Source organism: Carassius gibelio, chromosome B16 (genome assembly GCF_023724105.1).
Source record: "Carassius gibelio isolate Cgi1373 ecotype wild population from Czech Republic chromosome B16, carGib1.2-hapl.c, whole genome shotgun sequence".
In the NCBI taxonomy this organism is placed as follows: domain Eukaryota; kingdom Metazoa; phylum Chordata; class Actinopteri; order Cypriniformes; family Cyprinidae; genus Carassius; species Carassius gibelio.
Window position 1 is genome coordinate 16281603 of NC_068411.1, and position 18220 is coordinate 16299822.

General features: G+C 38.9%; 2 protein-coding genes across 3 annotated transcripts; both read right to left on the reverse strand.

Annotated features, from left to right (window-relative positions):
* Positions 1-59: 59 nt before the first annotated feature.
* On the reverse strand, positions 60-13121 carry LOC127974817 (valine--tRNA ligase). The gene is made up of 31 exons (XM_052578354.1): positions 12999-13121; positions 12036-12380; positions 11815-11958; positions 11049-11256; positions 10738-10853; positions 10549-10624; positions 10377-10477; positions 9478-9605; positions 9145-9309; positions 8943-9024; positions 8653-8772; positions 7188-7296; positions 7018-7106; positions 6844-6934; positions 6636-6760; positions 6426-6529; positions 5398-5556; positions 5232-5322; positions 5042-5147; positions 4861-4931; positions 4443-4568; positions 4152-4256; positions 4002-4070; positions 3823-3901; positions 3527-3654; positions 3225-3380; positions 2892-3110; positions 2283-2394; positions 782-960; positions 340-489; positions 60-242 (listed from the first exon to the last, which is right to left on the reverse strand). The coding sequence occupies exons 2-31, from the start codon at positions 12378-12380 to the stop codon at positions 174-176; spliced, it is 3822 nt and encodes a 1273-aa protein (XP_052434314.1). The 5' UTR covers positions 12999-13121; the 3' UTR covers positions 60-173.
* Positions 13122-14096: 975 nt separating this feature from the next.
* Positions 14097-18216, reverse strand: LOC127975392 (uncharacterized). 2 transcript variants are annotated; one of them, XM_052579433.1, is made up of 2 exons: positions 17579-18216; positions 14097-16296 (listed from the first exon to the last, which is right to left on the reverse strand). In XM_052579433.1, the coding sequence occupies exons 1-2, from the start codon at positions 17873-17875 to the stop codon at positions 15004-15006; spliced, it is 1590 nt and encodes a 529-aa protein (XP_052435393.1). In that variant the 5' UTR covers positions 17876-18216; the 3' UTR covers positions 14097-15003. The 2 variants fall into 2 exon arrangements, with proteins under 2 accessions (XP_052435393.1, XP_052435392.1); XM_052579432.1 differs by having other exon boundaries at positions 14097-16299.
* Between the last annotated feature and the right edge of the window lie 4 nt (positions 18217-18220).

The window sequence follows — 18220 nt, forward strand, 5'->3', positions numbered from 1 at the left end:
TATATATGGTGAGCTTGGTGACTGTATAATAAATACAATGAAACTACAGAGAAAATTCATCATTTTGCATCTTAGGTTGATGTTTATTCAAGTTTCCCCACATTATTGTTCAGGACTGACATACATTAGACAGAGAGAACACAATTGGAAAAATTCTTACAAATGTTAAGTTGTTACATCATCTTTCTGAAGTTTTCAATGGCTTCCTTCACTTTCTGTAGTTCTGTTTCATTCTGCCTCAGCTGGAGGAAAGAAAATAATATGTTGCACTTTTCTTCAAGACAAGAAACTGCAGACAACTTTAATTTAAGACCATTTCCCACCTTCCATCCCACTTACCTTCTCAGCATCTGCCTCCTGCACTTTAACAGGGACTTTCTCCTTGTAGTCACTCTTGGCCATCTTTTCCTTCATCTTTTCCATCTGTTTCTCCAGCTCCCCTTTCTTCGCTGTCAGTTTAGTGACCTCCTTTTCCAAATCAATCAAACCCTGATTCACAGAAAGGCAGAAAGCTCATTGAAATGTGACGCTGTAGGAGAGGGGGAAATGAATTCTTGACACAATGCCAAACCAGATGATTGGGTGCGGAGAATGTCTTGATGTTATTTTTAGAGAATCAAATTAAAATAAATACTTAATCTCCTCGTTTCTGGTTGATTAAATGAATGAATCTGTTTGGCAGCTGTAGTGGGTTTATGACAACCAGAATAAAACTCCTTCAGGTGTGTTAGTGCAAGTCACAATGCTTTCATCATGAAACAACGTTCTCAAAGACTTTTACCCTCAGCATGAGGTGAACAGTGCATTTATCTGAGGCGATGGCCACTGCACAGCCTTGTGGGATAGTGCTGTCGCCCCCCACCACTGGGTGAATAGCCTGAGAGTAAGACAGCGTCTGGATCTGGAGACTGTATGTCTGCACCAGAGCAGCAGTATCAGAGTCTATGCACTGCAGATAACCTGACACAGAGAGATACAACAGTTACACATCTGCTAATAAAAATCTGAAATAATACAAAGACTGTGAGGTTCTAGTACATTACTACCACAGGGTCAGTAGATTGTGTGTAAACCTCAACGTGTGTTTGATATGGGTAATATTGAGACTAGGGATGAACCAACTTTTGCCTCTTGTGATTCTGTAATGAAGCTTGTGAAGCTGTTGTGCAACATTTTTATGTTATATTAAAATAATTGTAATGTACTTTTTAAATACATTTCAGAATAATGAATTATATTTTCGTATATTACTATGATCATTACTATTATTATTTTTTTTAACTATATTGATCAAAGAATCAGACAAAAATGTTTCATGTTTTAAACAAAAAGATTTTTGACAATTCTGTCTTTAATTACTCACCCTCATGTTGTTACAAAACCTTAAGACCTTCGTTCATCTTCAGAACAAAGATTAAGATATTTTTGATGAAATCTGTGAACTCTCTTACCCATGTAATGTAATTAACACAATCAACACCCAGAAACATAGCAGGGCTATCGGTAAAATAATCCATGTGACATCAGCAGTTCAACCCTAATTTAACAAAGCTACGAGAATACTTTTTGTACGCAAAGAATAACAACTTCATTAAACAATTCGTTGTTTCTCCATCATTTTGGAGAGTTTCCGACAAATTACTGTTTCTGAGAGCTCTCAGAATGCATCAAAATGATCTTCATCTTTGTTCTGAAGATGAACGAAGGTCTTGTGGGTTTGGAACGACATGAGGGTGAGTCATTAATGACAGAATTTTCATTTTCTGTGAACTATCTTTTTAAGCAGGACAACTCCTTGCAACACTGATAATAAGAAATGTTTCTTGAGCTGGAAATCAGCATATTAAAATGATTTCTGAAGGATCATATGACACGGAGGACTGGAGTAAGTGGCTGCTTTGCCATCATAGGAATAGATTTTATTTTAAAATACATTAGAAAACCTTATTATTATTTTTTAACTGGAATAATATTTCATAATATTCTGCTGCATTTACTGCCAACCCCAAACATTTGAACAGTAAAGGTAATGTAAAATATTTTGTCTTAAACTAAAAATACAACACAAAAAAATAAAATAAATTAAAAATCTATTATTGATCTGATGACAACAAACAAATATTGCCCTCATTTTTTTATGACAATCCAGCACTGGATTTGGATCAGTCACATCAGATCGATCCCCAATCTGTTTAAAATGGGCCATCTACCAATACTGACCCAGGCTTGGGATCAGTGCATCAGTGTGAAATGAGCGTGCAGTGTACTGTGTGATGTCTCACAGTCAGCGCGGGTCTTGGTCAGGTTATAATCGGCCCTGAGTGATCGGATGGTTTTGACCACAGACATGACAAACTCCATCTGACGGTCGATGTCCTCGCTGTGCCAACAGAACTACAATCAAACAAAATACACCATTTACACCAGAAACCACCACAGAATGCATTTCGTTCAGACAACATACTCTCTTTTCATTAAAACTTTATTTTTAATCTAGTCACCTTCACATTCCACTACATTGCCTCAATGAATGACGAAAAATGATCCAGGATAAAACTCTAAGAAGAGCTCATTACAGTGGGACATCAAAGACTAGATCATGATTTATAAACTTTTCAATTTAGGCTGGATCTCGGTGTGATTTGCCGCCTTCTGACCAGACAATTCTTGTTACATTAACCAGCAAGTAGTACTTCATATGTGTAGGTGACATCATGAACACATCACTGTTTTCACTTCCTACTGACTCCACACTCAAATCCACCTGATGTTTTATTGGCTAAGGTAAACGAACTGCATCCTGACATTGTTAAACAGAATACAATAACATTTTTACCTGCCTAGATACTAGAAAACACTGCCATTACACTTGACCTTTGACCTCTGCTCACCTCTGATGGTTCTGGGTAAGGTGTGACACAGATGCTGGAAGGGCTTTCCTGAGCATGTCTTCTTGGCAACCGCTGGAAGAGCTCTTCGGTCACAAAAGGCATGATGGGAGACAGGAGGCGGAGTCCCACCTCCAAACAGGTGTAGAGAGTCTGTCTGCATATGTCCGCTTGCTTTTGTCCCTCCGAGTCTGTCCTACTCAACACCGGCTTCACACTCTCCTACAACGACAGAAATAAAATAATAAAGCTCAAATTTAACACATTCTTATTGGATAATGTCTTATTTTAGAAATTTTTGTGAAGAGGTCAAACTCAAATGTGTGAATTCATTACCAGATAAACATCGCAGAGCTCGTACAGCCAGAAATTGTAGATGGCGGTGGTGATTGTGGTAAAATCGTAAGCCTGAAATCCGCCATCGCACAGTGCTACTGCTGCGCTCAGACGGGACAGAATCCAGCGGTCAGACACACTTTCACTGCCACACAGCTGAGAGACAGAATCACATGTTAAACAGAGAGGGAAATCAACCCACAATACACCACAGACTATCTGTTTGCAAATACTGCACATAGTTAGCATGTCCTGACGCATCCTCCATCAATCTACCACTTCCTCCTGTCCATCTCGCTCACCTGAGCTTTCTCGCAGGGCACAAATCCCTCCCCCAGAGTCCTCATGGCAAACTTCACTGCATTCCACAGCTTGTTACAGAAATGCCTGTATCCCAGAATCCTGTTCACATCCAGATTAATGTCTCGGCCTGGGAGAAATAAACAAAAACACACATTATACTTTATGTAACCGTGTACCTTATCTTAAACTAATCTAAAATGCACTTCGATGCTTTATTTGTTAAGTACACTAATAAATTCACACATTCATAACATTGTGTAAACTACTATTTGTCTAATACTGTAAGATTTTTTACCTTGACTGGTGTAAGCACACAGAGCAAATCTGAGCGCATCAGTCCCGCATTCTGGAATTCCACTGGGATAGTCGGATTTCTACAGAGCGGACACAAACAGAACAGAATAGAAAAGCACTGCAGCAGCTAAGGGGACAATAACAAGAGATTTCAAGAAATCTCAAGAAAGCGGGGTTTACCTGTCCCTGTTTGGCCTTCTCAATCTCCAGAGGGTCAAGATTGCTTTCTATTAGCTGAGCATGAAGACCCTATACAAACAAACACACCTCAAATTAATTTTGCACAATAACACCTTATGTAGCCCCTTGTTGTTGTTGTTGTTTATGTACCTCCAGTGAAATGCCAGTGATGACGTCCAGAGGGTCGATGACGTTACCGAGAGACTTGCTCATTTTCCTGCCATGGGCGTCCCGTACCACCGCATGCAGGTAGACCTGAACAAACCCGTGTTACGATACATACGTTAGTCTAGCTTTGACTGCGGTGACACAGCTTGATAAATCTGAGAGCAAGTTTGGCAGTCTGACGGACACTAACTTTTACATTTTATAGCTCCAGGAGCTCCAGAAATTTAAATATAGAATAAATGTAATGTAAAACACACACATCCACACACCCACCTCTTTGAAAGGTAGTTTTCCAGTGAGTTTGAGGCCCATCATGACCATACGAGCCACCCAGAAGAACAGGATATCATGGCCCGTCTCTAACAGTGTGCCTGGGTAGAAGACTCTCAGATCCTCTGTCTAACACACACGTTGCAATATTACATAATCAGCAAGTCTAGGTATTTAAAATATCACATAATAGGACATATTGTCAAGATTTTGACAATATGACATAAACAGCACCCAGGGACCCCCAACACAAATAAACAAGACTTTTTTTTCTCTTTGTAATATATTGCTTATGTAATCATAATATATCATTAGAAATGGAACTATAATATTGTATGATGTGTATCATATCTATCTATAAACATAAATATATATATATTGTGTGTGTGTGTGTGTGTGCTGTATATCTGTAATTTCTGACCTCAGATGGCCAGCCAAAGATGGAGAAGGGGAAGATCCCTGAGGAGAACCAAGTGTCCAACACATCCTCATCTGAAACAGACGAAGATGCTTTATAGATGCCAGGGGGTAAAATACTGACATAAAACAGGAGGATAAAAGGACTCTGTTGTAATCAGAGCATGTGTAGGTAAGACTTCTACCCTGGCGCAGAGAGATTTTGTCTGCAGTGACATTGAAGCGTTTGGCAGCTTTCTCTCTGGCTTCCTCCTCTGTTCTCCCACTGACCCAATAATGTCCGTCCACATCCTAAACACAGACAACAACATCTTAATGCCCAGCATCGGTGTGTATCCAGTGCACACACTGCAAGCTGCATTTGGCTGTGCTCACCTCGCCTGGTTTGACTGACGGATCATTCACAGACACAAAGTACGCTGGTATCCTGTGACCCCACCACAACTGCCGTGAGATGCACCAGTCCCTGAAACCCAAAAAGCGTTAGCACAGACAGAAAACACTCTGGCAGAGAACAGCTGGGCTGAGATAGACGGGTCACCTGATGTTGTCCATCCAGTTGAACCAGGTTTTGAGGTGGTGGTCAGGGATGATCTTGAGCTCTCCGTTTCTGACGACATCTGCGGCCTGCTTTCCCATCTCCCTGCAGTCCACGTACCACTGAGGCTTCAGAAGAGGCTCCACTATGTCCTTAGAGCGGCTGACAAACACATATCAAAACCTTTATACATGGTAATATAACCGCTGTCTATTCCAGGATTAGATGGCATTTCAACAAACTATGAATACATTTTTCATAAATTATAAATTACAACATTTAATTGTAATTATTATACAATGGGTTGAATTTTTAATGTAGTTTTGTTGGTCTAGAGATGAAAATGTCAGGCAACCTATCCATGTTTGCCTCTGCATAATTGGGCTAGCTTCTATCAGGAGACAGATGAATTAGCACCAAAATACCATATTTTGTCTTGGATATGCAGAGAAAAAGGCAAATGTTTAGTCTACATATTTTGCCAAACTAACTAAAAATTAAAAGTGAAATGAAAAGAGTTTGGGGTCAGCAAGATTGTTTTACAGAGATTACTACTTTATTCTGAAAGGATGCATTCAATTGATTTAAAAAAAAGACAGTAAAGACATTTATAAGGTTACAAAAAATATAGATTTCACTATATTGCTGTTTTTATTTCTTACTGACCCCCAGAATTTTGAACACCAGTGTATTTGCTTAAAAAAAACCTTTGTATAATATTTTAGTCAAAGAACTTTATCATGTTTTTTTTTTAACTGTTCAATCAAACATTATATTTCAAGAATAAACTAGTAACTAGCAAGATTACTGTTTTGTGGTGAAGTGTACTAGGTTATTGTATGGCAGCTATAACAATGTACTTATTGTAAAAAGCATAATTTTTTCCTCTTTTAAAATGTATTAATTTTTTTCCAGATTTTCAAGTTATATGACCATTTTCAATTCCGTTTCCATTGGCAGTACTGTGTCCTGTATACCTTTCCATGACCACCTAGGTAAATGAAGGAGTTGAGTGGGAGTTAGTGGCTAACCTGCAGACGGGCACCACCATGGGATTGTCTTTGACCTCCTTAAACTGGCCTAAGTCTTTCAGAGCCTGGAGCACAGCTTTCCTGGCCTCAAAGCGCTTCATTCCCTAAAACAGCAGAGAAATGCAGATTATTCAAAGAACAATGACTCAGTCAAGATTCAAATACCTGGTGTAAACAGGGTAAAATATATCACAGTATGTGTGTGCCTACCAGGAACGGAGGAGGAACATTGATGAGGAGGCCATTTTCATCTAGGATGTTGATGAAGGGCAGTTTGTGTCTCTCTCCCACCTCGTAATCATTATGATCATGAGCAGGAGTGATCTTCACAGCACCTGAACAATAACACCATACTGTAGACTAAACAAGGCCCAGACAAAGACAGAGAATAACTTTCTGTCCTTGAAACATTTATTACCTGTCCCGAAGTTCATATCCACAAAATCATCAAAAACAATGGGCATCTTTCTGTCACAGAATGGGTGAACAACCATCTTTCCTTTGAGATGCTGGACAGAAAAGAAGCTTTCAGTTAATGCGACTCAAACCTTTTCTGACAAAAAAGGTTTTGAGAAGAAAACTTTTGTGTCACCTGATATCTGGAGTCATTAGGGTGGACGGCAACAGCTGTGTCTCCGAGCATCGTCTCAATACGGGTGGTGGCCACTACCACCTCCTCATCTGCAAGAGAACGTTTCATTTAAACACATCTGTATATCTCCTCAGTGTATCTCACCTCAATTCTCCTGACTCGTCTCTCACCTGATCCTTCAATCTTGTAAGAGAAGGACACCAGCACTCCAAACTCAACCTTTTCTTTATAACCTGGCACAGGAAGAAGAGTTCGCCCCGTCAGCTCCTTTTTATCGACCTGGAACACAAAACTCATCATGTGACTTCAGTAAAAAGAGACTGTCATTTCAGTCACCTGCCACTTTCCCACATAAACTTAACCTGATGTGAAAACTGATATTGTTTTTAACTAAAGCTACACTGGCAAGTCTTACTTGTGTGTTGGGATGATTTAAAACTAAATTTTAGGAAGGTTTTTCAAAACAAAACATTGTTGCTGTGTCACACTGCCGTTCAATAGTTTGGGGTCTGAATTAAATAAATATTTTAATTTAGCAAGGATGCTTTAAAGGGTTAGTTCTCCCAAAAAGGAAAATCCTACCTTTAATTACTCACTCAAGTTGTTCCAAACCCGTAAGACCTTCGTTCATCTTCGGAACACAAATTAAGATATTTATGATGAAATCCGAGAGCTTTCTGACCCTGCATACACAGCAACACAACTGAAACGTTCAAGGCCCAGAAAGGTGGTAAGGACCAGTCAGTATTGGGTGAAATTAGTTACCAAGTAATTAGTTACTGTAATTTTATTATTTTTCCCTAGAAAAAGTAAAGTTAGGAATTTCTCTTATTTTTTTCTGTAATTTAATTAGTTACTTCTTATGTAATTAAACGTAATAGTGTATAGACTGCAGATCATTTATATAACAATAGTGGATTTTACATCAAAAAGTCTAACCTTAAAATGGAGAAAGTAATTTGTACAGTAATCTAATTACACTGTTGAAGATGTAATTAGTAACTTGTAATTAATAACTTTTTAAAAGTAACTTACTCAACACTGGCAACGACATTGTTAAAATGTGCTTACCACCTTTCTGGGCCTTGAACGTTTCAGTTGTCTTGCTGTCTATGGAGGGTCAGAAAGCTCTCGGATTTCATCATAAAGATCTTAATTTGTGTTCAGAAGATTAATGAAGGTCTTATGGGTTTGGAACAACATGAGGGTGAGGAGTTTTCATTTTTGGGTGAACTATCCCATTAAATGGATCACAAGCGACAGTAAAGAAAATTATAATGCTAAAAATAATTTATATTTCAAATAAATGCTGATTTTAAACTTTATAGCCATAAAATATATATATTTTTTAAATCACTGTTTTAATATATACATTTTAATATATATTCAAAATAGTAATACTATTAAATTGTAATAATATGTCACAATACTACTTTTAAACAGAAAGAATGTTTTACTGTCGTTTACCACATAAATATAGTCCTGGTGAAGATAAGAGACTTGTCTCAAATATATTTCAAAAATCTTAGAAACCCCAAACTTTCTGAACATTAGTGGCAGTGGATGAGTTTTCCCACTCGTTTAATCACAGATGGGAGAGATAAACATTGAAATGTCATGCATACATGAACATACCTCTATGTCAGAGATGGCAGAGTTGAGGGTGCAGGACCAGTTGACGAGTCTCTTGCTCCTGTAGATCACACCCTCCTCATGCATACGTACAAAAGCCTCCTGGACCGCATACGACAGTTTCTACAAGCAGACAGTATTACAAAAGATAACAGATTAGCCATCATTAATTAACGACACTTTAATGCTAAGTAGCACAAAGCTGGTTAACAACATCCAGACTTTCCAAATGGCATTTAACACCTGAATTGTTGCAAACCAAGGCATGTTTGGGTTTTAAGCACTGTACTCACATCATCCATGGTAAAACAAGCTCTGTCCCAGTCCAGAGAAGAACCCAGCTTCTTCAGCTGGTGATAGATGCGATCTCCCTTTCTGTTCGACACCGAAAGGAAGAGAAATGTGCTCATATAATTGGAGCTAAATTAATTATTTATAGATCTAATGGAATTATCCATCTCCATTCCAGAATTCTCCTCAACCTCTCACACTCACTCGTTCTTCCACTTCCAGACCTCCTGGATGAAGTTCTCTCTCCCGAGATCGTGTCTGGTCATCTTTCGCTCTCTCATCAGTTTCTTCTCCACCACCACCTGTGTGGCGATACCAGCGTGATCACAGCCGGGATTCCACAGAGTGGTCTCTCCTCTCATCCGGTGCCTGCATCATCACACCATGATGCATGATACTATATTGCATTAGATTGCATAATATTTGGCCTATGCTTTATTAACAATAATATGCCTTTCTATCTTTTAATTACTGCGTAACAAACTTAATATTATGGCTTATAAACTAATATTTATAACAATTAGGACTGGTGGTTACCATCTTGTCAGGCAATCCTGAATGGCATTGGTCAAGGCGTGACCAAGGTGGAGGGATCCGGTCACATTAGGTGGAGGAATACACATCATGAACACTCCACGTGGGTTTGGATCACTCACATTCTTCCTCTGGAAGCAGAAATATAATAAAAAAAAATAACACTGGTACCATTCCAGAGTTTGGGTCGGTAGAATTCTTAAAAATGTTTTTAAAATAAGTCTTTCATGCTCACCAGAGGCTGTGTTTATTTTCTCAAAAACAGTAATATTGTACAACATTATTATTATTATTATAGAATTGGAGCTAAAATCTTGTCGAGCACTTCGATAGGTCCTGATGACAGGCGCAGATTTTCTGGTAATGCGAGGCGTTCAGGAATCGAATCTTGCACCTCGCGGTGTGCTCACATACAAATCGGGCAGCCCCGATTAATATCAAACATGTCTGATATTTAGGATTTTAACTCTATGATTGGATCAGCACTTTCACAATAGTAATGTGCGACCGAGATACAGCTGCTGTACAGCTCCGATGGAAAGTGGAGACAGAGGAAACTGCTGAAGTTTTGTAGGAACATGACTGTCTATATAATGTGTCGAAAACGAATCACAACCATAAAGACAAAGGGATGCGCTGGGGTGAAATCACCTCAGTTATGAGAGTACTGGGTGACTGCAGAAAGCTGCTAGCTCTCTGAATGTATCAAAAATATATTCATTTGTGTTCTGAAGTTGAACAAAGGTCTTACAGGTGGGGAACAACATGAGGGGTGAGTAATTAATGACCGAATTTTCATTTTTGGATGAACTTTCCCTTTAATCTTTACTTGCTGAATAAAATGGTGTACCTACAGTGTCTCAGGAAGAACCAAAATACTTTTGAATATTTTAATGTCATACCCCATATTCAGGCTTGAAGAAACCCTGTTTCTCCCACCAGGAGTACCAGGACGCTTCCACATACTGAGGACTGTAAGAATCAGGCAGAGGACTCAAGACATCTGAAACACAAAAGACGTTACATTACACATTTGAAAAATACAAATACTGTTTAATGGAAGCAAAAACGCACCTTTTTTCTCTCCAGGCGGCGTTGGGATGTTGTAGGTGATCACACCTAGTTCCTTCTTCTCAGGTTTGGCCTTTTTCTGTTGGAGGGAACAGAGGTGGCAACAATACAGTATGAGAAGTTCAGCTGTCTGTCTAGCTCCGTTTGTGTCAGTGTTATTAAGAGAATAAGAAGCTGAGATCATCAGTCTACCTCAGTCTGAGGCTGCGTCTTCTTCTTCTCTTCCATCTCTTTCTTCTGTTGAAACTTTTCCATCTTTTCTCGCTTCTTGGCCTCTTTCTTCAGCTGAGCCTCTGTTTTAGGAGGACCTGAGAATAACAAGGAAGCCGGAACATTACAAACAAATCCTTCAGACAACTCCTAAAAGCCATTCAGACAAATTGATAGGACCAAGTCTATCTGAAGTTACAAGAACATATCAGCTGATGTTTTAATCTACTAGTTTATAATGATCTTAAAATAGACACAAAACACTATTCCTTTAAAATCCCACACATCCTTACCGTTAGCAGGTGTGCCGTCTGGTGTAGGCGCTTCAGAAGCAGCAGTTGCTGTGGCATTCGCAGCAGCGCTGGGTTTGGGTGTCACAGGCACCATTTTCTCACACAGTGAGATTTTACCCAGCACCTTCAGGAACTGTGGCTGGTTCACACAAGTATTATACCATCTTGTCACATTCACCAATGACTTCCTGTCTGCAGGCTCCAATGCCTTCAAAGGAAAAAAACATACTAAAAATCAGGAATCAATCATTTTGACAACAATTACAACAAATTAAATATGAATGTAATACCTGTATAATTGTAGAACTAAAACTTAAACTACTAAAAATAATTTTCATGAATTAAAAGGCGGAGCACTGCACATGGCATGCAGGAAAAAAATTGTAGGCTCAATGATGTGCACGATCATAAATTGAGATATATTTAGTAAATTTTGTGCATGATGTAGCAAATCGAGGGAATAAAATAGTAACTGTGTGCACATTTAAATACATTGATGGAATTAATTAGTAAATCATCCATACAATGAAATTCAATGGCATGCAGCATTGTTTCTGGATTCCACTGACTTTCATTGTATGGCCAAAACAGTTCGAACATTCTTCAGAACGTCTAATTTGTTCCACAGAAGAAAGAAATAAATACAGGTCTGGAATGGCATGAAATATAATGATGAGTAAATGATGACCGATCTTAAATATGTTTAATAACACAACCTGTTATAATATAAGAGTTGATGTGGTCAAGCATACAGATGTGTACTCACATATTTAAATGGCAGGAGTGCTGCCACAGTAACAGCTATATCCGCCAAAGTCACACCCTCTCCTACAAGGAACGTCCGCGGCGCTAGAGTCTCATCTAGAGCTTTGAGAACATGCAGCAGCTCTGCTTTGGAACTCTGCTGCAGCTGAAATTAAAGATCAACTGATATTACATTGAAAACGCATTCTGATCATATATGGGCCTATACAGACAAATACATACCTTCTTATCAACCCCCATGATCCCCAGCAGAGGGAATGTCACAGCACAGGCCACGGGCATCAGCTCGTTCTCAGCAAAGCTCAGCCATTGCCAAACCTGACTCTCCTGCTTCTTATCGCTGCCGGTCCGGTTGCCCGCTGCTGCTAGGTACCAGCTCACAGCATTAGCACCGGTGAGCACGGTGCCCCCCGAACCAGCTAAGACCAGCGCAGGACGAGATCTGGCCACCTCAGCCGGAGGGTCCTCATGGATGATTCGTGGAGGAGATGGACAGAATACAGCAGCGATCGAGGGCAACAAACTCCTGAAGTCATCCGGGTGGGAAGAAATGTATAGAGTGTCCATCTGACAGACAGATATGAATAATAATTTTTTAGAAATATTATGGGGTTATTTTTTTGGCAAAACTTACTTTAATTTAATACATCGGAAATGAAAGCATGCAGTATTAGAATAATGTCTGTCAATTTTCTTTGACAAGTAACAAAACCTTTAAGACATTAATATTTACAATTATTGCATATCGCACTTTTTGCTTTTATTTATTTATTTATTTATATATCCAATCGTGTTTCCCAAGTCTCGTCACTTTTGTTTTACCTGCTAATGACACATAAACTGTAACGTTACTTCCCTATACATTTGTCAGATCAGATGTAGAAAATGATCTCACTGAATTAAGATTCACTTAAGTAATTGTATTAGTTTTAAGCTCGCGATAAACCTTTTACTCGGTAACCCTTTTATGTTTATATTATAATGTAATGCTTGCATAATAACTATTCTGACGTAAATATAGAGCTAAGTTAACTGGCTAAACGCATGGTCTGTTTATTTCAGCAGAGCTATGACTGTAAATGTCAAGAAACTACACAGAACACACAGACACACTTTCGGTTGTATCTATCATCATAAGTTCGGCGGTATCTGTTAAAGTCTTGTTGAATATAATTAATAACTCACCTGTAGGCAGCAGTGGGAAAACGTCAGCCTAAATCCAGCATGCAGAGGATCCAATGCTTCATAAGCGCTGCCGTAAAGTGATGTAGCCGGTCGTAAAGCGCATCCGTCTGACGCAATAAATGTGTAACAGACTACAGTGTCCGATAGAGGCGCTACGAGCTACAATTACACTCATCGCTATGATGTAAGCCACTGGAAATAAGAACTGATGGGCAATATACAAATTAAACAATGAATAATTGCTGCTTATTCCTTCTTAGACAAAAATAGTAGCCGATACTGTTGCCAATAAAGAACATTATTTGTTATTTTGAATGCAGTATTGACAACAACCTTATGATTTTGTAGAGCAAATTTAATATTTACAAATTTTATCTCATAAGCCTTTCTATAACGATCTCATCTTTTTTAAATCAAGGGTTTTCAAACGAGGGAGCGCAAAGAAGTGCCAGAGGGTCCATGGAAAATTTGAAAGAAAATCAGTAAAAATGGATAAATAATAAAAATACGATTAAAATAAATAAATGGGTAAATAATCAAATAAAATAAAAATATGTTAAAATAAATAAATGAGTAGATAATTCATAAAGCAGGCCTAAGCAAATAAATAAATACATCTAATACAGTATGCTACTTAAAAAAAACTATTAAATAGGCTTTTAGGCTATTTTCCAATGAATATTGTAGGTGTTTATAATATTACATTTGCAGCATTGGGTCTTTAAAAACATTTTTTTTTTTAGGCCTATAGGTACCTTTTAAATTTTAGGATGGGAATCTTTTACATATGGATGATCATATTTGGAGATCTATGAAAACTCCTCACAAGAAAAATATGGCTAAATACCTGTATATGTACATTTTTAGTTTTAGATAACTTACTAAAGGTTTTGCTTTACAATCATATTTTATTCATGTAAATGACTCGTCATAATAAAAGATTATGTAGCGCCATGTGCTGTTCTAATAATAAGTGGGGGTATTAAATATATTTTCCTCAACTTTCTTTGCTTTTTATAGTCTTATTCAGTAGATTTACATTGATTACCTTGAAGGTCTTGTGTTATTGATTAGACTATAAATGACAGAGAGCATGACTCACAGAGAAGAGGTTTTATTGCAGCATATAAACCATGACACAGCAAGGTGTTTATATGTCAGATGAAATGACCAACATTTGACAACAATTACATAATCTTTCTGACACTTAACAAACATTTCTCAGCACCTTGAAAGAGATACAATTCACCCTGCACCTTCCCTTTTCAAATAATTAGGAGATTTATGTAGGTATTTTAAGGCAGAATGTAAAACAGCAGTTTCATGATTCATAACCACATGCCATATGGTTAATATCCAGTGTGCAGCCTGACAATTATAGAGTGCAACTGTCAGGATCCGGAAGTAAAAATCCCATTCGGTTTCTCCATAGGGGAATTGATTTTTAACTGTAACTTATAAATCATTAAAGAGTGACCTACTGTGAGCTGCAAAATTGGTAATCGATGGCATATGCTTTTGCTGAAGCCATCAGTCTGCATTATTTCTACTTAATTTTTAAATGCTCAATTCCAACATCGATTCCAAACTATATTATGATTCTGCAGAAAAATCTCCAGCATTTGGAGAACTGAAACAACAAATTGAACCAACCCTTTAGCAGCTGTCCACTTCCATGAAACACTACGAATGACATCATTTTGAAATATATCACATAAAAAATACATGTTAAGGGCACAGTCCTGCACCTTTTCAAAGAATGTGATTTTTTAAATCAAAGTTTGTAATGTTTTGATTCACCTACAGTAGGAGACAGTTCGCTTGATTCATGGCTCCGTGAAATCCTTAACAAAGGATCCTTAATCCTTTACTATGGGAAAAATAAATAGGAAAAATACTTCCGGAACCAAGGCCATTGAAAAAGTGTACAGGAACTAATGCACTCTATTTGTGGTGTAATATGCAAATAAGTATCTAGCACAGGCATATATACACACTTTTAAGTCTATTCACCAACCACTTCAGACTTCAGCAAGTCAGGTGTTTGCAATTCAGATGATTCCTCTGAGCTCCCTCCAAAAGCTTCCTGGACATTCGATAGTGTGTTTTCCACTACTCCACCTATGATGGATGCTACAATGTTAAGCATGTGGCCCACCCCCTTTCCACTTCTCCAGGTAAGTTTGCCAACCCCACTTCCCACTGTTGACACCTGGTGGCCCATTTCTGAGGATACGACACATAGGTAATCTACCGTCTGATCGAAGACTGAGCCGAGAATCATCCTGATGATCCTAAAACCATTCCCCACTGTTCCTGTCATGATTCCCAAGGCATCCAATGCCAAAGTGCCTGTCCCTATGAATCCTTCCTGGAAAGCCACAAACAGGCTTTCTGCTAACGGACTGAGGCAGGCGTAAGTCGTGCACACGCTCGTTTCTCCTGTCTGGTACAAGGTGTTCAAGATGCATGAAATGCCAGAATACACCCCTGAGACCAAATTGTTGACCAGAGTGCAGCTGTCACCAGGCACCGAGGCCAGAACAGCCAGATCTTCCTGAAGAATGTAGGTTAGCTGGAAGGGAAGGTTAGTGGCTCGGTTTACGATCGGAGAGAAAGGGGCATAAAAGAGATAGATGGTGGAAGACAAAACTTTGAGGAGCACAGACTCGGAGCTCTCTGTCTCATTGGTGCTCTCTTGAAACTCCATGTCTGAATCTCTCAAAGATGTGTAGCTTCGGGCTTCACCATCAACATGCTCCGAAGTCACTTCCTCTGTTCTTGATTCTGATGTTTCTGCTTCCTGAGAGTTGTGTTCGCCAGTGTGCTCTTCACTTTGCACATCAGAGTTGGGTGTTTCGATGCCATTCACTTCCTTTTTCAAGAGCAATGCAAGTGCCTCTTCACTCTGATGTCCTACTTCGCCACAACCTCCTGAAAACAGGCCTGCAACTCCTATTAGCTCCTCCAAAGCCTTAATGCTGAGCACCTTCACGTCCCCCTCCTTCACAAGCCCAACACTGAAACTACTATCTCCATCTGATGCGGCACAACACACTGCTGACCACAACAGTTCCCCCCTGCACTCATTTAAACCACCTAAACCAATCTGAACATAAATGTCTCCACTCGTCTTTGAACACTTTGGTATGATGGAGCTCTGTATGAACTCTGCTGTCAAAGAATCCCATTTAAAGAGAGGGTAGCTGTGATGGGGTGATGGGGTCTCATTGGTGGTTCCTCTGTAAAGAGCTGGGATAGCCACAGGGGAATCATCATTGATCTCTTCTTTGACATCCTGCTGATGGGTTAAAAAAACCAGGACTTAATTACTTGCACAAGGATTGTTCACCCAAAAATGTTAATTCTGGCATCACTTACATTAGCCACCTTCACGTCATTCCAAACCTACATGACCTTTTCTTCAGAATCTAAAATAATACATTTTAAAGAATGTTGGGGTCCAAACAACATTAGACCCCATTGATCTTCACTATACGGGGGAAAAACTGAAACTGGATTTAAAGTATCTTTTTTGTTACTTTTGTTAAGGTGTAGTTTTGGAATAACAAGAGAGTGAGTTAATAATGACAGAATGTTCTCTTTACACAAAGAATTTAAAATCGCAAGTTTTGTAGCTGATGGACAGGAATGAGATGTTTGTTTTGAGGTGTGACGGAATGAAACCTGTAACAAGTCAGTTACATGAACACCCTTGTTAATTAAATGCAGATTATCTTAATGGATTAGCTTGCATTCTGGATAACACCAATCTATTGATCTATTGTTCGTTGGTAAGACTGACCATAATAAACGGTTCTTAAAAATGTACTCTATAAATTGATGCTAGATTCTGGGCAGCTGTACCATGTGATATTTTACATGTACTCTCGTCTTGTCATAAAAAGGTCCAGTTGTCTGATTTTATAGGAGACTTTTGGCTTTGATATACTGGGTCTCAAGGGATACTATGATGCAATTTCCTGTTTGTTTTCTGCATGTTGGTTGCGCATGAATGATTTTGCAGACATGTTTACCAAAATGCAATTCATTCAAGGAGTGGAATACAGCACTTGCATGATAAGCATGTTTTTATCTGTATTATACAAAAGAAAACCAAACTAATAATAATGTTGTTAAAAACACTAACTTTAAATGTATAATAGATACTAAGGGAAAAAACATGCTTACCATAGGTGCATCTGAATCAGTGACAGTTTGAGAACTGCATTTTCATTTTTTTTTTTTTTTTTGTTATCCATTAATAGAAATGACAAAAATAATAATCATGTTGTTTATCCTACTATAAATTATGCATGAAATGGTTAGATTTTTCTCTTCCACTTGACAGCCTTTTAAATTTGCATGTCAGCAGAAACCGTAATGGATGTCATTTAGCAATACTCTGTGGTCAAAAATTCAGACATCTATAACCTGTACTTACACTCATTTAGTACGATAGCTCTCCCCGTAAAAGATTAAAACAACCAACACTTCATCACAACAATGCATTTTTAGAAAAACAGTATATGCTCAAATCTTCCCCTGAAGTCTATTCAAGCTCCAAGAGAGTCTCTCACCGTGCTGTGATCTCCTCTGCCCCATCCATTTTTCAAGCCGAGGTGAAGTGCTGTATAGACGGTGGCTTGGCAGTTGGCATTATAGAGCGATGCAAAAGGCCGTCCGGTCAGATGTCTGTGACACCTCTGCTCCAAACCCAGCTCAGACAGTGAATGTGGAGGTGTGCCTCTGAAAAAACACTCTTGACACTGGAGGAACCCTGGATCAAGCTCTGTGAGGGTACTTGCCCGGACTACACCACCGTTAAACAGCACTGCAGAGATGAACACAGCGAGTCTGGGCAGAGCAAACAGCATGGCCGAACCCTCAGTACAACGAAGCAGAGACTGCAGCTAACAGTGCTGAACTAGCGGCTACACAAAACAAGCTCCTGCTACACTCTCTCTCTCTCTTCAGCTATGCAGAATGAGCCTGGGCACAATTTCACCTTCTCCATCCCTCCCCCTTCAGTCCCTCACTCTCTTTCATCCATCCCTCCCTTTCTAAATCACACTTTCTGACTACACCTCGTCCTAGTATTGCTATAATGCACACAAACCAGTACACACACCTCTTACACGCCTTAATGATTACCAGTGTGTCAGCATTCCCCGGCATCAACACTACAGCATGCTGTTTTTGCAGCTAAAGTCATTTTTATG